The 23,499-nt window shown below is 32.5% G+C and overlaps 1 protein-coding gene across 1 annotated transcript in view; it reads left to right on the top strand.

Annotated features, from left to right (window-relative positions):
* LOC134715441 (protein FAM184A-like) overlaps positions 1-13,318 on the top strand; it is a 36,017-nt gene extending 22,699 nt beyond the window's left edge. Inside the window, exons 13-17 of the mRNA XM_063577618.1 lie at positions 704-888; positions 4,153-4,299; positions 4,629-4,746; positions 6,482-6,589; positions 9,362-13,318. Of these exons, the coding sequence (XP_063433688.1) occupies positions 704-888; positions 4,153-4,299; positions 4,629-4,746; positions 6,482-6,589; positions 9,362-9,526 (723 nt within the window). The 3' untranslated portion in view covers positions 9,527-13,318. The remainder of the gene's footprint in view (positions 1-703; positions 889-4,152; positions 4,300-4,628; positions 4,747-6,481; positions 6,590-9,361) is intronic.
* The last annotated feature ends 10,181 nt before the right edge of the window (positions 13,319-23,499 follow it).

Genomic DNA, 23,499 nt, shown 5'->3' with positions numbered 1-23,499 from the left:
ATTTTAACACAATTTTCCATTTTATGTCTATATTTTGATTTTTACTAGTAATAAAACATTCCAGTCTGATGATTTTGTGCAGAGTTATGGTCTTTTGACTTAGAAAATGAACTCAAATAACAAGTTTCCTACACTTTTTCCGTCACGCTTGAAAATATTGATTTAAAAATTGGTTTATAGTTTTATCAAGACAAATTGCAGATCAAGTTCAAATTTTGTTTAGGTCTGATGATTTTCAACAGAGTTATGGTCCTTTGACTTAAAAAAAACTAAGAAAATTACTTAGATATTTATTTTGAGGTATAAATGGCTAAAAGAAAAACTGTAGCATTTTTAAGCAAACACAGATATACATTTTAACTCAAAAATATAAATCATGATTGATGAATGAATTGGGCTAAAAAAAATATCAGGTGAGGGATCCAAGCTCTAACGAGCCTCTTGTTTGGAATGCCAATCACTGCCTTATACTTCATACTCGTGCTAGGAGAATAAGTATAGAGTTGATTTTTTTTTAAGTGGATATCTTTTTAAATATTAAAAAAAAATAACCCTAAGTAATGCACAACTATCATTGGTTTTTAAAGATGTGCAAGATTTGAACCACAAATTAAAAAAAACACCAAAGGATTCACAAAATAACATAAAGAGGTGTTCTGTGTTAAAAAAAATCTTAATGTATTAATTAATTCTGTGTATTTAGGACAAAGATCATCAAATGAAAACAGAAGAGTTACAAAGTGAAATAGGCCATAGAGAAAGACATATAAACAACCTTAAAGATGAAATACATGATCTGAAAGACAATATTGAAAGATTACTTAGAGAGTTGGAGGGAAAAGGGAAGGAAATACTCAAAGTTAGAAGTGATGCTAATCTTCAAATCAAGTAGGTACCTTTAACTGTTTCAAACTCTACCAAATTTTTTATTGCAGACACATATTCAGTTGGGTCAGCAGACTCAATACAAATATATACCCTTGTTGACAAGATAACTGTATAAAATATATAGTATACTGCATACACCCTTGTTGACAAGATAACTGTATAAAATATATAGTATACTGCATACACCCTTGTTGACAAGATAACTGTATAAAATATATAGTATACTGCATACACCCTTGTTGACAAGATAACTGTATAAAATATATAGTATACTGCATACACCCTTGTTGACAAGATAACTGTATAAAATATATAGTATACTGCATACACCCTTGTTGACAAGATAACTGTATAAAATATATAGTATACTGCATACACCCTTGTTGACAAGATAACTGTATAAAATATATAGTATACTGCATACACCCTTGTTGACAAGATAACTGTATAAAATATATAGTATACTGCATACACCCTTGTTGACAAGATAACTGTATAAAATATATAGTATACTGCATACACCCTTGTTGACAAGATAACTGTATAAAATATATAGTATACTGCATACACCCTTGTTGACAAGATAACTGTATAAAATATATAGTATACTGCATACACCCTTGTTGACAAGATAACTGTATAAAATATATAGTATACTGCATACACCCTTGTTGACAAGATAACTGTATAAAATATATAGTATACTGCATACACCCTTGTTGACAAGATAACTGTATAAAATATATAGTATACTGCATACACCCTTGTTGACAAGATAACTGTGTAAAATATATAGTATACTGCATACACCCTTGTTGACAAGATAACTGTATAAAATATATAGTATACTACATACACCCTCGTTGACAAGATAACTGTATAAAATATATAGTATACTGCATACACCCTTGTTGACAAGATAAATGTATAAAATATATAGTATACTGCATACACCCTTGTTGACAAGATAACTGTATAAAATATATAGTATACTGCATACACCCTTGTTGACAAGATAAGTGTATAAAATATATAGTATACTGCATACACCCTTGTTGACAAGATAACTGTATAAAATATACAGTATACTACATACACCCTCGTTGACAAGATAACTGTATAAAATATATAGTATACTGCATACACCCTTGTTGACAAGATAACTGTATAAAATATATTTCTTACTGTGAAAAAATAATATTTTAGAATTAATGATTGAATTACACATGCCATAAATCTGAATCTTGCACTTTTCCAGGGGCTGGAAATATAATCATACTGGTTCAACAATAATTACATCTAGAAAATTATTTTTTCTGTTCTGTGCATCTGTTCATTCTTCTGTTCTATCGTTCATTCGTCCGCCCATCTGTCCTGCTTCTGTTTTAAGTTCTTGGTCAAGGTAGTTTTGATGAAGTTGAACTCCAATCAACTTGAAACTTAGTACAAATGTTCCCTGTGATATGATCTTTCCTATTTTAATGCCAAATAAGAGTTTTTACACCAATTTCACAGCCCACTGAACATCGAAAATGATGGTGTGAGTGGGGCATTTGTGTACTATAAACACATTCTTGTTTATGGGGTCATTTTTGTCAATCATTTTCCAAAGTGTACAAAACATACACTTTTTCAGACCCCACACCCTCCAACAAAAAGTGTACATCAACCATTTTCAGATTTCAAGACAAGAATCAATCATTCTTAATAAAAAGAAGATCATGTCTATTGTAGTTTAGTTTAATATAGACATTTGCTTTGAAAATAAACATATCGAACTGTGAGCCATCAAAATCGGTATCACTTATATTTTAAAACAGGCTACTTTTATGTACAATTTCACATTATTTTCAAACGTATAGATGATAAATCACGGTAATGAAAAAAACCCTGCTAAAACCAAAAAAATTCCAGAAAATTGAAAAATAAGTGTACGGCAAAAATGTTGATTTTTAACCCCTTTCCCCAAGTCTATGTTTTGTACACTTTGGAAATTGGTTGGCAATTGTGGATGACTCCTAAGAAGTATTTAAAATTTGTTACTTATCAATAAAGATTGAAATTGTCTTTATCAGCTGTATTGTATAGATATTTGATATCTTTCTGTGCTGATTACTGTAATTTTTCAAAATATAGTGTTTAATGTCATTTCTTTAATTTTGTTATAACAAATTTTTTAGAAAATGCAAAGATAATGCTACAATAGAAAATAGCACAGAAGTTCATATAATTGTATTAAAAATATCAGACCAATTTAAACTAAAAAGTCTATAATCTTCATCACTGATTCAGTCATAGAAGTCCATGTGTTTTGTAATTGTGCTAAATACATCAACATATTGCTTAGTCCTTGAGTTCAGATTGAAATAACTTTCAAATTTCCAGTGTTTTAGCTTTATTGGCAAAGGTAAATTCTATTGATATTCATTGCTTGATATCAACTCAAGTTATTTAATTTTGATATATGATAGATAAACATTTTGCAAGTTTATTATTGAAATTAAATATTGATTGGTGTTATCAAACCTATTCATTTTATGGCAAAAATGATATTTTATTAAAATAGAAAATACCACAAAACATTCTTCTTCTCTTTTACAAATTAACAGTTTTACTTTTTAAGTCTGATTCTGTTGTCAAACATAAAAATCAGACGTTTTCAATGCTAAAGATCTCTAGTGGCATCAAGAATTTTTTAGATGGAACATGAGTGTAAACTTAAAGAAAAATACAAAAAAATATTTCCAAAATAAATGTTTTCTTTTCCAAAGAAAATTAATCTCAAAACTGAATTGTGACTTTTTATCCTGTGACTTTTTGTCTGTGACTTTTTGTTTGTGACTTTCTGTCCTGCATTCATGTTTTGTATGTTATTCAAGAAAACATGAAAGTCTTTTGCTACAAGGGAAAAGTATTATGTTTTGACCATTGAAACCCATTTAACACATTTCTGTTATAACTTATCCATATAGCACACTCTTAAGGGAAATAAGAAATAAATCTTCATAGGAGAAAAAGGTTGTAATGGAAACTTTTTGCCATCAAAACATGAATATAAATAAATGATGCTTAAAATAATGTATATGTTTGCCATTTAATGCCCTAAAATTGTTGAATATGACAGCTTGTCAAATAAACAATGTTGTTATATTTGCAGGGCAAAATGTTGACATAAATTTATTATTAATTTACACAATAAGCTATGAAAGGCAAATTATTTGTGGAAGAGCAATTATCATTAATAATTCTGTACATTTTGAACAGGAAAAAAGAAGAAGTTATGACCAAACAGTTTAAAAATGATTTAGAGAATGTGAAAACTGACCACAACAAGGAGATAGAGCAAATGATGGAAGATTTTACTGAAGCTCAAGAAATACTCAAAGATAAAATATCAGAAACACAGATAGCGTAAGTATGGAAGACTCTAAAGACTATAAAATAATTATTTTAGATATTGAAAATTTATAGAATTGTCTTGTCTTGTCTCAATATCTTTTTATGTTAACCTGTTTTAGTCTTTTTTTAAAGTGTTGTTAACTGTTATTTGAGATAAAATTATTCTGTTAACTGTTTTCAACCCACTGTCTGTGTTTTATAGGTTTAATTATATTATTATTTTGAAACACTTTTTATAGGTTTAATTATATTATTATTTTGAAACACTTTTTATAGGTTTAATTATATTATTATTTTGAAACACTTTTTATAGGTTTAATTATATATATATATATTTTCAGTTTACAAGAAGCCTCAGAGAGGTATCGTAATAGGGAATCAAGACCAGAGGATCTTGAATTGATAGAACAACTAAGACATTCAATCATTGAAAAAGAACAGAGAATGAAACAATTAATTGTAAGTATTACCAAACTTGGTACCAGTAGGATAAGTGTGGAGGGGGAAACAGTTGGCTGTACACACAAACGTAACCATTTAAAAATAATATAATAAGTATAATAAACTATCCACCACCAAAGTTCAAATGAAGTGGATGTAAGCAATTATAGGCAACCATACAGCCTTCGACAATAAGAAGAAAAAAACCTGTGTAGTCAGCTGGAAAAGGCCCTCACAAGAAAAATATTAAGAAAAACAATTGAGAAAACAAAAAGCCTAATTAATAACAAAACAATTATAACAGACATGAACCAATGACAACCAGTGAACTATGTGCTCCTGATTTATAACAGACATGAACCAAGGACAACCAGTGAACTATGTGCTCCTGATTTATAACAGACATGAACCAAGGACAACCAGTGAACTATATGCTCCTGATTTATAACAGACATGAACCAAGGACAACCAGTGAACTATGTGCTCCTGATTTATAACAGACATGAACCAAGGACAACCAGTGAACTATGTGCTCCTGATTTATAACAGACATGAACCAAGGACAACCAGTGAACTTTGTGCTCCTGATTTATAACAGACAGAACCAAGGACAACCAGTGAACTATGTGCTCCTGATTTATAACAGACATGAACCAAGGACAACCAGTGAACTATGTGCTCCTGATTTATAACAGACATGAACCAATGACAACCAGTGAACTATGTGCTCCTGATTTATAACAGACATGAACCAAGGACAACCAGTGAACTATGTGCTCCTGATTTATAACAGACATGAACCAAGGACAACCAGTGAACTATGTGCTCCTGATTTATAACAGACATGAACCAAGGACAACAAGTGAACTATGTGCTCCTGATTTATAACAGACATGAACCAAGGACAACCAGTGAACTTTGTGCTCCTGATTTATAACAGACAGAACCAAGGACAACCAGTGAACTATGTGCTCCTGATTTATAACAGACATGAACCAAGGACAACCAGTGAACTATGTGCTCCTGATTTATAACAGACATGAACCAAGGACAACCAGTGAACTATGTGCTCCTGATTTATAACAGACATGAACCAAGGACACCCAGTGAACTATGTGCTCCTGATTTTTTACAGACATGAACCAAGGACAACCAGTGAACTATGTGCTCCTGATTTATAACAGACAGAACCAAGGACAACCAGTGAACTATGTGCTCCTGATTTATAACAGACATGAACCAAGGACAATCAGTGAACTATGTGCATCTGACTTAAGAAATTCTTATAAGTCTAAGTAATTAATGAACCAAAAACATCCAATGAACTACATGCATCTGACTTAGAAAATTCTTATAACTCTAAGTTATTAATGAACCAAAAACAACGAATGAACTACATGCCTCTGACTTAGGAAATTCTTATAAGTCCTAATAATTTCTAGAGTGAACAATTGATCATGTGACACAAATCAGACTTCAGAGGAAAAGTCTGGAAACTGAAATTCACATCCACCAGGCAGGCATGTTATTCTTGGAGATTGGACCTTAACAAATTAACATCAAACTAACACAACATGGGTTAAACTAGTTTGCTGGTACCATGGGGTCAAGAAATAGGATGAAAAATTGTCAAAATTACTTTTGCAATTGATGACCAACTTTGTGTTAAGAGACCTTTTTTGCCTTCTTAATTGAGTGATCTCTTAATACAGGTTTAACTGTGGTTTAAAATTTGTATTAATCATTTTTCCAGGATGAGAAAAGGTATTACCAAATGGAACTAGTCAACAGAGAAACTAATTTCAACAAAGTATTCAACACAACTCCCAATGTCGGAGTAATGAACCCATTGCAACAAAAGGTAAGCTTGTGTGTTGTTACTCTCTTTTTTACCTGTTTTAGCTGGAATTTTTGAATTTTTGAATTATACACAAGAAATTAAAATTAAAAATTGTACAAGACTAACAAAGGCCAGAGGCTCCTGTTTTGGGATAGGGGCAAAATTGTGGTGAGGTTAAACATGTTACTATGGCCCTGTAACGAAGTTGTCGGTGCCATATAGTTTTACCCTTGTCCAAAATTCGGTCTTTCCGTCTTTCCGTCATTCCGCAACAAACCATTATACAGACTTTTTTTCTAAACGCATTCAGATATTGGGCTGATTTTTGGTATGTGAGTTAACTATGATGAGTTAAATTTTAAGTTTCGTTCCGCTCCACTTATTTTATTATTGAAAATCACAGTTATACGGATCTTTTCTCTATTTCCCTCCAGATTTTGAGCTGATTTTTGATATGTGAGACTACCATCATGTTTGTGTCCACATGTGTTTATAGTGAAATTTCAACTTTTTGGGACAGGGCCATTCGTGTCGCTCATCTAGTTTGAGATCTTAACCCTCCCTCTATACCTCTAGCCACTATAAAAAACTAATGTACAACAATACTCACAGTAAAACTCAGTTTAAGAGAAGTCTTTGTCTGATATCAGAATATGAAACAAAAGAAAATAAACAAAATGACAATAACAACAGAATACTAGCTTTTACTGACATGCCAGGTCCAGACCTCAATTAAACTGCTTGAAAGATCATCACATGAATATCAGGCACACTCCTTCCTGTTAGGTGTTTAGTATTATACCATCATGAATCAATATTTAGGCAGGGATCTCCATGGCCTGTTTAACGATGGCGCCCCGCCATAGTTCAAATGTCTTGCGCCATCGTCAAATGACTCGCGCAATCGTTCAATTGTCTTCCGCCATCGTTCAAAACTGTGAAAGTTTTTATAGCCTGACGTCATTTTTTTAGCAATTTTAATCAAATGCATGTAAATTGCATAACCCTCAGGCTGTTTTTATAGTATAATCCAATACAATTCTAACGCCTGAGGAATAACCGGATTAAGATCGCTAATCACTTGTACCTGAGCTTGTACAGGTAGATCAACAAACCAGACAGGAGAATATTATCTGAAGTCTCTGAAGATAAACGATTTATTTTGTCGAATTATTTAACTAAGTTTCCGCAAATGCTTATGATAATTCAGATTAAATAAATAAATTAATAATCCAATTACAAAGTTTTAACAAGTCGAACACATGCTTTTATTTTGACTTACACAATCAGCATCCCCCTTTTTAAAGAAGTACAAAATAAGACGAAGAACACTAATTGTTATTTCATCGCAAATAACTAGAGTACTGCTGTATTGTAACGATAATATAGAATTACTTTAAAAGTTAAAAAGTAAAAACTTTTAATATTTCCTGTAAAGAAATATCGTATCGTAATTCCGAATTCATTTCGTATTTTACAATCAAATTGATACATCTGCACTTCCAGTTTCTATTCAGACTCAAAAGATGCATTTTGTATAGCATCGATTTGCTAGATAAAGTAATTAAAAACCTTTTCATTTGACAACGTTTGCTTTACAAATCTTTTTAACCTTTTAAATAACCTGTACGACTCGTTTTGTAGTTACTGGCTACTGCAAACCAGCTATACCGGTAATGGGTTCATGACTTCTGAATTTGACAGTGTCAGTGAAAAATAAGCTCCTCATGATTTTTAACCCCCATAACAATTACCAGATAATAGCAAGAAAAATACATTGGGACCTTCGTGACAGCTTTTGGTTATTATCTACTAAGGGAAAGGGAGGGGCATGAGGGCTTGGCCTTTGAAGGGTTAAAAACGGCAATTATTGAAAATATATATACTTCTATATAGTATTTATAATGAAAATTCCAATAAATATAATTCAAATAAGCAATGCATTAGCATGTTCACCTATACTTATGTGGAGGGATCAAATACATTACATCGCGCTACACTGTACGGCGTTGATACGTTTTATGATGATGAAAACTCCTCCATGGTTCAATTTTCATCCATGGAGATCCCTGATTAAGGCCAAAATATACAATCTTTAATGACCTGACAACAGTATCTTTTTTAAATATATCCCTTCTTAATAAGTCTGTTGAAAGGTTTTGTTAGCTTTTGAGGTGAATACTGACATTTTTGTGCTTTGTAAAAATATTACCATAAAAGATTGAATGTGAAATACCTGAACGTATAAGATGTCTGCATGTTGAGTTATATGATAAAATTTAGTAAATGTTTGACTAGTTTGACATCTAAAACCCTTTTCAGTAATACATAAATTTCTCTCACTAAAATCTAATATGTTGTTACATACACACATCACTCGTTGAGATATATAACACCACAAGTTGGTGACAAGGGATGTCACCTACTAAAAAAGGATAATTAACTATAGGAAAGGAAAATCATCTCTTTAAATTTTTGTATTAAGCTTCCAGTTAGACTTATCAGTGGCTTTCAAATACCAACATAATTCGACACCGATTATGCAGTTCACTGAACATGGAAATGTCATAGTATAAGCAGGGGATAGCATCCTTTAGATAAATATTATTGTTTCATCATATTTTATATTTATATCAGACATTTCAAATAAGTAACAGTCTCAAAGTTTTTTTTTACCAATTGATGAGGAGTGATCCAAATAAAGTTGTGTCCAAATTATTAAAAGAAATGTTTGGTATTTACAGAACAAAAAATTCTTTGATCATTTATCATCTATCTTTTATCTGATTTCAGAAACCAAAGAAAGGGGAAAAGAATCTACCGATGAAACATTCAAGCTCGCCAAATCTGAATGGCAGTCACCAAAAACTTGATCCATTACCAAACTCTCCTTTACACAATGGGAACTTGAATCCATCACGGCCATTACCCAGTTTCACGAAAAAATTTGTAAAATGATAGGATATTGTTACAATTGTTAGTATATAATGTGTATATGCCATGCTAGCTAAGTTCAATGGAAAGAGACATCAATATGTATTTTAAATAAATATATGTTATAAGTAATCCATAGAGATGCCTTATATGTTTGCTGGGAAAGTTTTTTTTACAAAACTGCTGATACCAGCTACTTTTTTTCAAAATATGTTCACATAATACTGAATAATGCAGTAAAATGAGGATAAACATCAAATGATGGGAATTTTGTGTTCTGAAGATCCTTTGAATAAAAATATATATTAAAATTTTATTGGTCATATCTAGATCATTTTGTTTTCACAAATTTCAGTTATTGAAAAATGTGTGTATGGAAGAAATAAAACATAAATGTGACAATGATCTTTTTGACTTCTATGCATTTATAGCAATTTGCAGTTACATTGTAAATTCTTGTGTGACAATTATGTAAATCTAGATCAAATCAAGATGGAAACTTTCTGGAATACAATATTTATTCATCACCCAGGTCTTAATTATTTTTATCTTTATTAATTAAGTAAATTTAGTGCTTATGTAAATTTCCATGTTATCACATGGTTATTCTGATTTTCCCAGTATTTGCCTTTAGCTTATTTCTCACTGGAACTATGAAGATCATTGATATGCAAAATACAAATCATTATTATGTGGATAAGAAATGTTTTACAAATTGAAGACTTTTTTTGTATGATATAACCATATAGAAATAGAAACTCCTTCAAATCATTCTTATATGAGGCTGTGATATAGCATTTAGTTTTATATTATTGTGATAAAGTTTATATTCAATGAAGCGTAACTGTGATACTTTCAATTTTGATGTAAATGTTTTGTTTATTTGCTATTAATATGTTTTAATACCTACTATACAAGTACTATAATTCATTTGGAACCGTCCAATTTTTGTGTATTCTTACTTTGTCTTTATTTACTTTGTAAACTTTGGTTTATATTCTAGAAATGTATCAAATGAAGAATTAAGCTAAATAGCAACCCTGTTTTATAATAAGTGACTCATATTGTAGTTAATTATAGATATTATTTCAACTCTTATCTTAACCTTGTATCTAAAAAATAATGAAATTTGACATTGATTTGTTATGAGCAAGGTCTGCAACCAAGAATTTAATAGTTCATAACACAATGATTCCCCACATGGAATGAATATCATGAAAAATGGAATCTAGAGAAATCTGCGTTAAGTGAACCCAACCCCTTTTGTTCTAAAGATTTGTTCAGAGTAAAACATGTTTTAGCTTACAATGGGCTAATTATTATCAATAATTCATTGTTTGTCTTGTTACAAAACTTCAGACTGATTTCTGGTAAAGAAAGGATTCAGCTTGGACGTAACAAAACTTCAGACTGATTTCTGGTAAAGAAAGGGTTCAGCTTAGACGTTACAAAACTTCAGACTGATTTTTGGTAAAGAAAGGGTTCAGCTTAGACGTTACAAAACTTCAGACTGATTTCTGGTAAAGAAAGGGTTCAGCTTAGACGTTACAAAACTTCAGACTGATTTCTGGTAAAGAAAGGGTTCAGCTTAGACATTACAAAACTTCAGACTGATTTCTGGTAAAGAAAGGGTTCAGCTTAGACGTTACAAAACTTCAGACTGATTTCTGGTAAAGAAAGGGTTCAGCTTAGAAGTTACAAAACTTCACTGATTTCTGGTAAATAAAGGGTTCAGCTTAGACGTTACAAAACTTCAGACTGATTTCTGGTAAAGAAAAGGTTCAGCTTAGACGTTACAAAACTTCAGACTGATTTCTGGTAAAGAAAGGGTTCAGCTTAGACGTTACGAAACTTCAGACTGATTTCTGGTAAAGAAAGGGTTCAGCTTAGACGTTACAAAACTTCACTGATTTCTGGTAACTAAAGGGTTCAGCTTAGACGTTACAAAACTTCAGACTGATTTCTGGTAAATAAAGGGTTCAGCTTAGACGTTACAAAATTTCAGACTGATTTCTGGTTAAGAAAGGGTTCAGCTTAGACGTTACAAAACTTCAGACTGATTTCTGGTAAAGAAAAGGTTCAGCTTAGACGTTACAAAACTTCACTGATTTCTGGTAACTAAACAGTTCAGCTTAGACGTTACAAAACTTCAGACTGATTTCTGGTAAATAAAGGGTTCAGCTTAGACGTTACAAAATTTCAGACTGATTTCTGGTTAAGAAAGGGTTCAGCTTAGACGTTACAAAACTTCAGACTGATTTCTGATAAATAAAGGGTTCAGCTTAGATGTTACAAAACTTCAGACTGATTTCTGATAAATAAAGGGTTCAGCTTAGACACATTTACAATTACTTTAAACTTTTATATTAAAGGTTTTTTTCCTGGACCATTTTAAAAAATTGGTAGTGCTTTATTGTAAGATACAGGTTACTGTTATGTAGAATCTGCCCTCAAAGCAATCTAGTGACTGTCAGATGAGTTTTACTTGTGGATTGAATAAGAAAAAACTGTAATTAAAAATTGTGGAAATGGGCATTTCCTTTAGTGTTACTAATTTTTTGTTTACATACCTTGGAACCATTTTTTTCACTATTAAATAAACAAATCTTGATAAATAATCTTTTTTTTTAAAAGTGACTTTCTTTGTTGGCCTGTAATTTTATCAATGTTTTAATACATAATACTTAAACACAGATGTTTTCCTTGATTTTGTGTACTGGTCATGTAAGTGAATGGTTGTTAAAAAAAAAGTAGTATATCTTTTTTTTAATATTTTGTACAAGTCAAATAATTTGGTAACACTTTATGAAAGGACCACTTATTTTATTGTTTTCTCTTCATATTTTGTAATGTTTCAGGTCTTTCCTTACACCACTGTTAGATTTATGATTGATTTTATTCTGTGAAATGTCAGTAATTTGGGTTCAATCTTGCCACTGTTTCAACTAACATCTTTGTTTTTATTTTTGATGTAACATATGGAAAGTTTGTATATTTGTGTTATATTAATCAGCTCAAACACATTGGGATAGTGCTAACAATTGGATATTTATAATGTCTATTAAAACAATATTTGTTGGATAATTGTATATAAGAGGATTTTTATAAGTTGCCTGTTTATGTCCAAATTTTATAAGTCACCTGTTTGTTTCCAAATTCCTATTTTTTTAATCCAAATAAAATACCAGTAATTGTTTTATTTGTTTCAACAAAAATGTCTTAAGCACTTAGTTTTTAATGGTGTGTCCATACCTAAAGCATATGAAAATATAAATCTTCATGAAGGAAACAGATTCCCTGAGGTAAAACATAATGTAAAATAAAAGTAGAAATAAGTACTGTTATGATATTTAATAACAAGAGTTTGTTTAAAGGTGTCTTCATTTATAGTCACCAGCATCCGTCCAAATATTAATTTCTTGTATTTATATACAATTTTAGTTTTTTGTTTGACTAGAACTTGAATATTTTTTGGTACAGGTAGTTAATGCTCTCTTATATGCAGGGTCTTTTATTCTGTCGTCAGATTGATTCACAAAATAATAAAAATTATTAAAAAGATCTTTTGTTGGTATTTTATGGTTCTAGTTAAAAGAAAGTAAAAAAAAACATGATTGCAAATTAAACAGGTTCTGTTTGACCTTATTTATATAAACCTTTCTAGAGTTGCTAAGTCATTTGTTTGTTTTTTAATGGTTTTGTTAACATGTATGATTTAATAACACATTACATTATGTTGAGTTGTGGCTAAGTTGATTTATATGTAAGTTTTTTTTATAGTTGGAATGGCTATAAATAAATACAAACTATCAAATATTTGATTGTTCTTCTTTGTATGACCAAAACTGGTTGTTTTATTGCAAACCCTATCTTAGTTTTCCACAGATTCACCTGCAAGTTGCCTGTCGATTTAAACTTTTGTAAGTTCTTTTGTCCCATCTAACAAATACAATAGCTATTGTTCTATGTTTAGTTAATCCAATGGGACCTTTAAATTTCATGCAGTGAAATCGGGAGAGATCCATTTGTGCCAAAAATGCATCCTTTTCTGAAACTTCTTCTTACTGCTGCTGCATGGGTACTTCCCAATTTAATGTATGTAGTAGCTTGTAACTTCACTTTATTGTCTCTATTGATATATCTTCATTAAAATTAATATTCGGCAAAGCAATAATTATATTCTCTCTCTGTACATTGACTGTCTAGTGCATTTTAAGTAATTTCTCTCCAGATGCTCATCTTCATGGGGAAATATCTTCGAAAACATATGATACTTTTTAAGCTAAAAATAAGAATAGATTTATATCAATCATCAATATTTAAGATAGATATGTGTACAGGTAAATTGGCGCAAATGAGTTCTGAATATTGGCGCAATTGATACATTTGAAAAGCAAAATTTGGCGCAAATGATACCCCTGAAAAACTGTCATTGGCGCAAAAAGACTGTTGCCGAGAAATCTATCACTCACTGATTAATTTACCTGAACAAAAAATTTAACTGTCAGTGATGGAAATACATGTACAAATAAGGAATTATAAAACTGCATGTGATGTAGTATTTATTTTTTTTTAAAATATCAATAACACATTTTCAATTTATTTAAAATAAAACACTGATTTAAAAATTAAAAGTTAATTTCTGATCAAATTTCAATGTCTTACATAAAATTTGCTTTTTTTTGTGTTTTCACAAATAAAAAATTGAAAAAGAATGAAAATGGGGAATGTGTCAAAGAGACAACAACTTGACCATAGAGCAGACAACAGCTGAAGGCCACCAATGGGTCTTTAATGCAGGGAGAAACTCCTGCACCCATAGGCGTCCTTCAGCTGGCCTCAAAGTGAATGGATCCCTATGAAGTCTTACCAAAAGGTTCAGTACCACAAAAGGAAGGATGGGATTGATTTTTGGGGTTATGGTACCAACAATAGATTAAGGGCCAAAAAGATGCCAAACCATGCATTTTTTACACCCATATCATGGTAGACCTCAGTACATCCCTCCCTTGGTCCGTCCATCCATAGTCAACATGTTGGAAATTAACTCAAAAACGCTTTGACTGATTTGAATAAAACTTTTGTGAATTGTTTATATCTATTGACATGAACTCCCTTTTGTTTTATATATATTTTCGATTTTACTTTTTTGAGTTTTGGGGATTTTATTCATTTATTCATTAATGGGGTTTGTCGAAAACACTTTCACCAATTTGCAAGAAACATTATACGGACATAAAGACAAGTCTTATAGACACTGTGTCTTCAAGACATGTCTTAAAAACATCTCAAGACACATTTTCGTCACATCCATGTCTTGAGACATTGGTTTAGAATATTGTTTGGTGTATTTGAAAACACACCACATCCTTTATTCTGGGTATGAATTAAGGAAGATTTTTGCCATAATGAAAACTTAAGGCAATGAAATTCAAAATAAACCCCCAAATAAACCAAATAAATAACACAACCCCCCTCCCCCTTTCTTCTTTTTTTTTTTAAATCATCAATATATCAAAATCTGTATGATTAATTATAGGTTTTAAATAAGTTAGAATTTGACATCTTTCAGCTTAGATGTAAATTTAATTTTCAAGTAATATGAAGAAAGAGTTAAAAGAAAACAAAAATGATAAGGGGGGAAATGACAAAACTCATAACTTGAGTAAGGAAAGACAACACTGCGACTTAAAAATCAATGCAAGGCAGTCCAAAATACATTTTCTGAAATTTAAATTCTATCTTCAAAATGACACAGACACAATGACATGCGGTGATAGATCACAAGTCATTAAATGAAGATATGTGTGTAGGCTATTGCTAATAAACAGCTGCGCCATGAGCGCATGATACGCCCGACGTCTTGTGTGGAAGTTTTATGCAATACTCATAAATAGTTTCTGAGAAAGTTTTAAGCAATAACCATATATTGTTTTTGAGACACGGCGGGACATGTGAAACCCCCAACCCTGGGTTTTTTTTACAAAAAAACTAAATATCACTAAAATAAAATTTTGAATCAAAACCAAAAAGTATACAGATCTTTAGATTAATATAACAGAGAAGTGTGTAAAGTTTTAAGCAATAATCATAAATTATTTTTGAGATACGGCGCTACAAGTAAAAAAAAACTCCCCTGTTTAACAAAATACTCAATAACTCCAAAATAAAGTTTTAAATCATCACCAAAAAGTATACAGATCTTTAGATTAATATAACAAAGAAGTGTGTAAAGTTTTAAGCAATAATCATAAATTGTTTTTGAAATATGGCACAACATGTAAAAAAAAACTCCCCTTTTTTACAAAATACTCAATAACTCAAAAATGAAATTTTGAATCATCACCAAAAAGTATACAGATCTTTAGATAAATATAACAAAGACATGTGTCAAGTTTTAAGCAATAATCATAAATCGTTTTTGAGATATGGTGCGACATGTAAAAAAACCCTCCCCCTTTTTTACAAAATATTCAATAACTCAAAAATAAAATTTTGAATCATCACCAAAAAAAGTATACAGATATTAAGATTAATATAACTAAGAAGTGTTTAAAGTTTTAAGCAATAATCAAGAATCGTTTTTGAGATACGGTGCGACATGTGAAAATAACACACCCCTGTTTTAGTTACAAAGTGCCGTAACTCAAAAAGTTTTAATCTTATTTTCACCAAAAGGTATACAGATCATTTGACCATCATAAGAAACAACTATGTTAAGTTTCATGAAATTATGATAAGTCGTTCTCAAGTTACGGTGCGACATGTTTACGCCGTACAGACGGACAGACGGACGGACACCGGACATTTGTATACCATAATACGTTCCGTCAAAATTTTGACGGGCGTATAAAAATCGAAGTGTGTTTGAAGATGAGGATTTGCAGCAAAGAAATAGATATAAGATAATTCCAAAGCAGCAAAATCTAGGTTTACTATCTTATTCCATCCATCGTTTTGAAACGGGTTTTTTTGCCGCCAAACATGCGCAGATTTAATTTCATATCTAATAAGTGTGGACATGTTCCGGACCATATGAGTATCTGGACCATACGCGTATGGTCATGACCATATGGGTATATACTCATATGGTCCGACCATACGCGTATGGTCGGGGTAATCAACACGTATACTTTTAAACTCTTCATTAGGTGTGACCCTTCTGGTTATTACGTCACTAAAATGTCATTTTATTATATATATTAAAAAAACTAATTTAAAAAACCCAGTTTCACACAGTTAATATTAAATTTACCTACTATTTGTAAGTACAAATATAAAAATATGCCAAAATTAAATTAACATATTGTACATGGAATTTTATTGTTTAAAGTAGGTGACATCACCGGCAAGGATCATGATATTTTTTAAAGATCGTGATATTTTTTAAAACATTTTTGATAAGTAAAATATTAAAAGTGTATGTTTCTTTATTTTTTTCTATTTTTTTTCTATACTTCTATTTAATCTTAATTATAAGATGGTAAACTAGCATTTAAAAGAGCCATGAAATAGCCACTGCCTTGATTTAAATTGATCTGTGATATTCATTTTACGATATTGGAGATCTAGAGTTTCTCAAAAACACCGTAGACACCTCACGAATTGCCCAAGTCGATATCACTGCACGCAGCCAAAACAAGCAGTTACAGAAAAGCTACATGTATGGTACCATGTGCATATGTCATTCTAAGTATACAAAAGCATACATGAATACAACTAGCGATGAAAACTAAGATCAACTGACTGTGGCATCAATATTTAATGTTTATGTAGCTTTTGACATGTAAAATTAATACATTTTTTTTGTAAACACATTTGTTTTTAAGATAAAGTTTATTGTATTATTTCTATTGTATATTTGAAAAAATACCTATATAGTCCAAATACTCATATGGTCCGGCCCGTTAATAACCAAACGAGTATAATACTCATATGGTCCGACCATACGCGTACGGTCGGACCATACGCGTCGGACCATACGCGTATGGTCGGACCATATGCACGGTGGGTATGGTTGTCCTGCGAGAGAACGTACTGTGCTGGTGATTTGGTCCTGACGGGTGCTGGTGGGTCCTGATTCTGTGCTGGTGGGTTTGTTTACATTGTATCAGAACGGCAATAAAACGACTGTTTTGTTGCTTAATTTTTCTCTGATGCGTCATAAGTACCATGCAAAGTATATTACAACAATATTATATTGCAAAAGTCGTGCAAATTCGTTAAACGGAATTGTCCTGACGCGGTGCTGGTGATAAGAAAAACGGTCCTGGTTCTGTGCTCCTATGTCCTGGTTCTGTGCCTTTATGTTTTAGTTAAAAGAGGCATATATTCAAGATCATTGATGATGTACTGTTATTTACTAATTAACTGTTGCCTGGTTTCTTGAAATTGACATTGTTGTGAATCCGTGTACTGTTATTATGCAAGAAAAAATACCCCTATCTTTTTTTTTTTTTTTTTAAATTAACTCTAATCTTATTTATTGGCCTGTTAATGGAACCCTTCTTGCCCCCTTTTAAGATAAGAAAATGTGTTTACGATTTTCGGGATTACGATCATTTTGCAAGATCATCAAACTACGTTGTAATTTATACAATACTTATATAAAGTAGATGATGTGGTATGTTTGTTGTCAATGAACAAATTTCCATACGACACCAAAGGAAGTATGTGTTAATAACCATACTTCATCGTAATACCTTCAACAATAACCCATTAAATAAAAATGTAAAAGTTTTTGCATAAAAATGGAGAGCAAAAATATAGAACAAAGGACTTTCTGATCGTTTGAATCATATGTCTTTAGCAGCTTAAAACACATTTTTGTGAACAATTGAGTGCTGACTATAAGAATGAAAATAGTATTGCGGGTTTGTTTGTTTGGGTTTTATTTGGGGGATGGGGATAAGTAAGAGCGAGGTTACAGTGAAAGTTTTAAGCTTGGAATAGTTTCCCATAAGATGAAAAAGTTTGTATTTTAAAAGAAAAATGTATCTTATAGCTGTTAAGAATCACTTGCTGTATCTGTAAGATTTTTTCAACATAACTTTTTTGTCTGAATGGTTATCAGTTTTTTTTCTTCAAAAGTTCGATAGAACACTAAAAAAATCACTATTTTATGAACGGGCAGTATTCAGGACAGTAACAATCAACGTAAACACGCCTGGAAAGTAAAATGCGTACTCGGCTGTCTGTAATCGACCATTTTTAGACACCCTCCTAAAAACAAACCGGGGTGGGGGTTCAGAGATGCAAATAAAGTACTTAGATCAATATTTTATCTTTTCGGGTATGGTTTATGACCCCTTCTGTGGCATGTCAATTACGAAATGTGCAAACTGCAAAAGTATCAAAACAGCTGCAGACAATGAATAATAGAGACATAATTTTGTATATATGTCAAGGGGAAACTTCTTGCAAAGCATTATTATTTATATAGATATAGGAAGATGTGGTGTGAGTGCCAATGAGACAACTCTCCATCCAAATAACAATTTAAAAAGTAAACCATTATAGGTTAAAGTACGGCCTTCAACACGGAGCCTTGGCTCACACCGAACAACAAGCTATAAAGGGCCCCAAAAATTACTAGTGTAACTAGTAGAAAAAGAGAATTTGGTGAAAATAAAATCACTATTTTTGTAGAAAATTCACAGACCTTTGTACAGAGATTTTTGTTATGTTCAGCATGGGATCAACGCAAGGGTACATTATCCTTAAAAGTCTATTTAAAAGTATTTGAAACTAACGTTTGCTTTGTTAATTGTGCATTTCAAAATTCCCCAAGGGTTACTGGGAAATAGAAATATAGTCACTTAGTCTTCTTCCGACCGGCAGTAAAACTCTTGCCGAAGTGGGGCGTCCGTTTGGCTGTGCGGGATCTATCAAGTTCGCAGTCGCGTCCGGTCAGAATGGGGACGTTAAATCCGATGTTTCGTGTAAAGAGAGTGCCACACTCTTTGCACGTTAAGAACCCTTGCACCAACTCTTTGAGAGAGCCGTGGTGTAGTGGTAGTGCATCGGACTTCTAACACAAAGGTTCCTGGTTCGATTCCCGAGCGGGATGAAAATTTCAGGAACTCGATTTTCGGCTCTCCCTTGACACCATTTGCGAGTATGGTCTTAAAGAAACGATGATAGTCCGTCGGAAGTGGACGATAAATGGCTGACCTGTGTTAAGAGAGAGGACCATATCTCTTGCACGTTAAAGAAACCCTTGTAGATTTCGAAAAAAGAGTAGGCTAATGCCGCTACAAGGCAGTACTCGCACTCGCAAAGTGGAAAGGGATTAATATAAGTTGCAAAACTTGTTTCCCAATCCACTATAAATAAATATGTTTAAACTAAAATAAAACTCTTTGAGGGGTCCGTAGGTGGCCTGCTGCAAGGCAAACTTTCTGTTCCTATCCAATACATAAAATTGAGAATGGAAATAGGGAATGTGTCAAAGAGACAACAACCCGACCAAATAAAAAACAACAGCAGAAGGTCACCAACAGGTCTTCAATGTAGCGAGAAATTCCCGCACCTGGAGGCGTCCTTCAGCTGGCCCCTAAACAAATATGTACTAGTCCAGTGATAATGAACGCCATACTAATTTCCAAATTGTACACGAGAAACTAAAATTAAAATAATACAAGACTAACAAAGGCCAGAGGCTCCTGACTTGGGACAGGCGCAAAAAAGCGGCGGGGTTAAACATGTTTGTGAGATCTCAACCCTCCCCCCATACCTCTAACCAATGTAGAAAAGTAAAAGCATAACAATACGCACATTAAAATTCAGTTCAAGAGAAGTCCGAGTCTGATGTCAGAAGATGTAACCAAAGAAAATAAACAAAATGACAATAATACATAAATAACAACAGACTACTAGCAGTTAAATGACATGCCAGCTCCAGACTTCAATTAAACTGACTGAAAACATCCTCATTTTCCAGTGGAAGTCCAAAATTCCACGACCATTGGCCTAGCTCTTGTATGACAAGATCTACCTATTGTATTTATTGTGAACTTGTTCTTGTCCTGAATATGCATGAAATATTTGCCACTGGACGTTAAGCAACCAACAATCAATCAACCAATAGCTTCATACTACCAATTGAGTTTAAAACAAGTATATAAGTTTAAACTAGAGGCTCCAAAGAGCCTGTGTCGCTCACCTTGGTCTATGAATATTAAACAAAGGAAGCAGATGGATTCATGACAAAATTGTGTTTTGGTGATGGTGATGTGTTTGTAAATCTTACTTTACTAGTCTTGCTGCTTACATTAACTCTATCTATAATGAACTTGGCCCAGTAGTTTCAGTGGAAAATGTTAATACAAATTTACAAATTTTATGAAAATTGTTAAAAATTGACTATAAAGGACAATAACTCCTTAGGGGGTCAATTGACCATTTCGGTCATGTTGACTTATTTGTAAATCTTACTTTGCTGAACATAATTGCTGTTTACAGTTTATCTCTATCTATAATAAAATTTAAGATAATAACCAAAAACAGCAAAATTTCCTTAAAATTACCGATTCAGGGGCAGCAACCCAACAATGGGTTGTTAGATTCATCTGAAAATTATAGGGCAGATAGATCTTGATCTGATTAATAAATTAACCCCATGTTGGATTTGCTCTAAATGCTTTGGTTTTTGAGTTATAAGTCAAAAACTGCATTTAACCCCTATGTTCTATTTTTAGCTGTGGCAGCCATCTTGATTTGATAGTCGGGTCACCGGACACATTTTTAAAACTAGATACCCCAAAGATGATTATTGCCAAGTCTGGATTAATTTGGCCCAGTAGTTTCAGAGGAGAAGATTTTTGTAAAAGATAACTAAGATTTACGAAAAATGGTTAAAAATTGACTATAAAGGGCAATAACTCCTAAACGGGTCAACTGACAATTTTGGTCATGTTGACTTATTTGTAAATCCTACTTTGCTAAACATTATTGCTGTTTACAGTTTATCTCTATCTATAATAATATTCAAGATAATAACCAAAAACTGCAAAATTTCCACAAAATTACCAATTCAGGGGCAGCAACCCAACAATGGGTTGACCGATTCATCTGAAAATTTCAGGGCAGATAGATCTTGACCTGATAAACATTTTTACCCCATGTCAGATTTCCTCTAAATGCTTTGGTTTTTGAGTTATAAGCCAAAAACTGCATTTTACCCCTATGTTCTATTTTTAGCCGTGGCGGCCATCTTGATTGGTTGACCGGGTCACGCCACACATTTTTAAAACTAGATACCCTAATGATGATTGTGGCAAAGTCTGGATTAATTTGGCCCAGTAGTTTCAGAGGAGAAGATTTTTGTAAAAGATAACTAAGATTTACGAAAAATGGTTAAAAATTGACTATAAAGGGCAATAACTCCTAAACGGGTCAACTGACAATTTTGGTCATGTTGACTTATTTGTAAATCCTACTTTGCTAAACATTATTGCTGTTTACAGTTTATCTCTATCTATAATAATATTCAAGATAATAACCAAAAACTGCAAAATTTCCACAAAATTACCAATTCAGGGGCAGCAACCCAACAATGGGTTGACCGATTCATCTGAAAATTTCAGGGCAGATAGATCTTGACCTGATAAACATTTTTACCCCATGTCAGATTTCCTCTAAATGCTTTGGTTTTTGAGTTATAAGCCAAAAACTGCATTTTACCCCTATGTTCTATTTTTAGCCGTGGCGGCCATCTTGATTGGTTGACCGGGTCACGCCACACATTTTTAAAACTAGATACCCTAATGATGATTGTGGCAAAGTCTGGATTAATTTGGCCCAGTAGTTTCAGAGGAGAAGATTTTTGTAAAAGATAACTAAGATTTACGAAAAATGGTTAAAAATTGACTATAAAGGGCAATAACTCCTAAACGGGTCAACTGACAATTTTGGTCATGTTGACTTATTTGTAAATCCTACTTTGCTAAACATTATTGCTGTTTACAGTTTATCTCTATCTATAATAATATTCAAGATAATAACCAAAAACTGCAAAATTTCCACAAAATTACCAATTCAGGGGCAGCAACCCAACAATGGGTTGACCGATTCATCTGAAAATTTCAGGGCAGATAGATCTTGACCTGATAAACATTTTTACCCCATGTCAGATTTCCTCTAAATGCTTTGGTTTTTGAGTTATAAGCCAAAAACTGCATTTTACCCCTATGTTCTATTTTTAGCCGTGGCGGCCATCTTGGTTGATTGACCGGGTCACGCCACACATTTTTTAAACTAGATACCCCAATGATGATTGTGGCCAAGTTTGGTTCAATTTGGCCCAGTAGTTTCAGAGGAGAAGATTTTTGTAAAAGTTAACGACGACGGACGACGGACGACAGACGACGGACGACGGACGACGGACGACGGACGACGGACGACGGACGACGGACGCCGGACGCAAAGTGATGGGAAAAGCTCACTTGGCCCTTCGGGCCAGGTGAGCTAAAAAGAAATTCTCAGATTTAACACCTTCATTTAACTTTAAAAGGTCATAACAGTTTAAAACAATACAAATCTACACACACACACAAACTAGCTTAATTTCAAATGGTTATCAACCTGAAACGTTATCAGATCATATATAAGCTCACCTTTGTCGAGGGGTCGTGTGAGGTTCATGTTTTGTCTTGGCGTCCGCAATTACAAAAAGATCTTTTCTGAAATTACTTGACCAAATGTTACCAAATGATTTTTCAAGAGTGAATCTAGGAAAAACAATATTCATCAACAAACATGACCACTGTCCGTTAAAATGTATTCGAGTTTTTAGTTACAGCCGATTCCATTAAGTATGTAGGCAAACATAATATCTTTGGTTAGCTTGCTTGTTAGCTAAACCGTACCCTCCTTTCGAAGTAGCCTGGTCGTACAGACAGAAAGATGTGTCATTTGTCGGACTAGTGTATACTCTTAAAGTAGGGTAGTTTACAATACCTAACAAAGACTTTTCTGTTTATCAAGCAATATAACCA

The sequence above is a fragment of the Mytilus trossulus genome, chromosome 4 (assembly GCF_036588685.1).
Source record: "Mytilus trossulus isolate FHL-02 chromosome 4, PNRI_Mtr1.1.1.hap1, whole genome shotgun sequence".
In the NCBI taxonomy this organism is placed as follows: domain Eukaryota; kingdom Metazoa; phylum Mollusca; class Bivalvia; order Mytilida; family Mytilidae; genus Mytilus; species Mytilus trossulus.
This window is presented reverse-complemented; position numbering and strand designations above follow the sequence as displayed.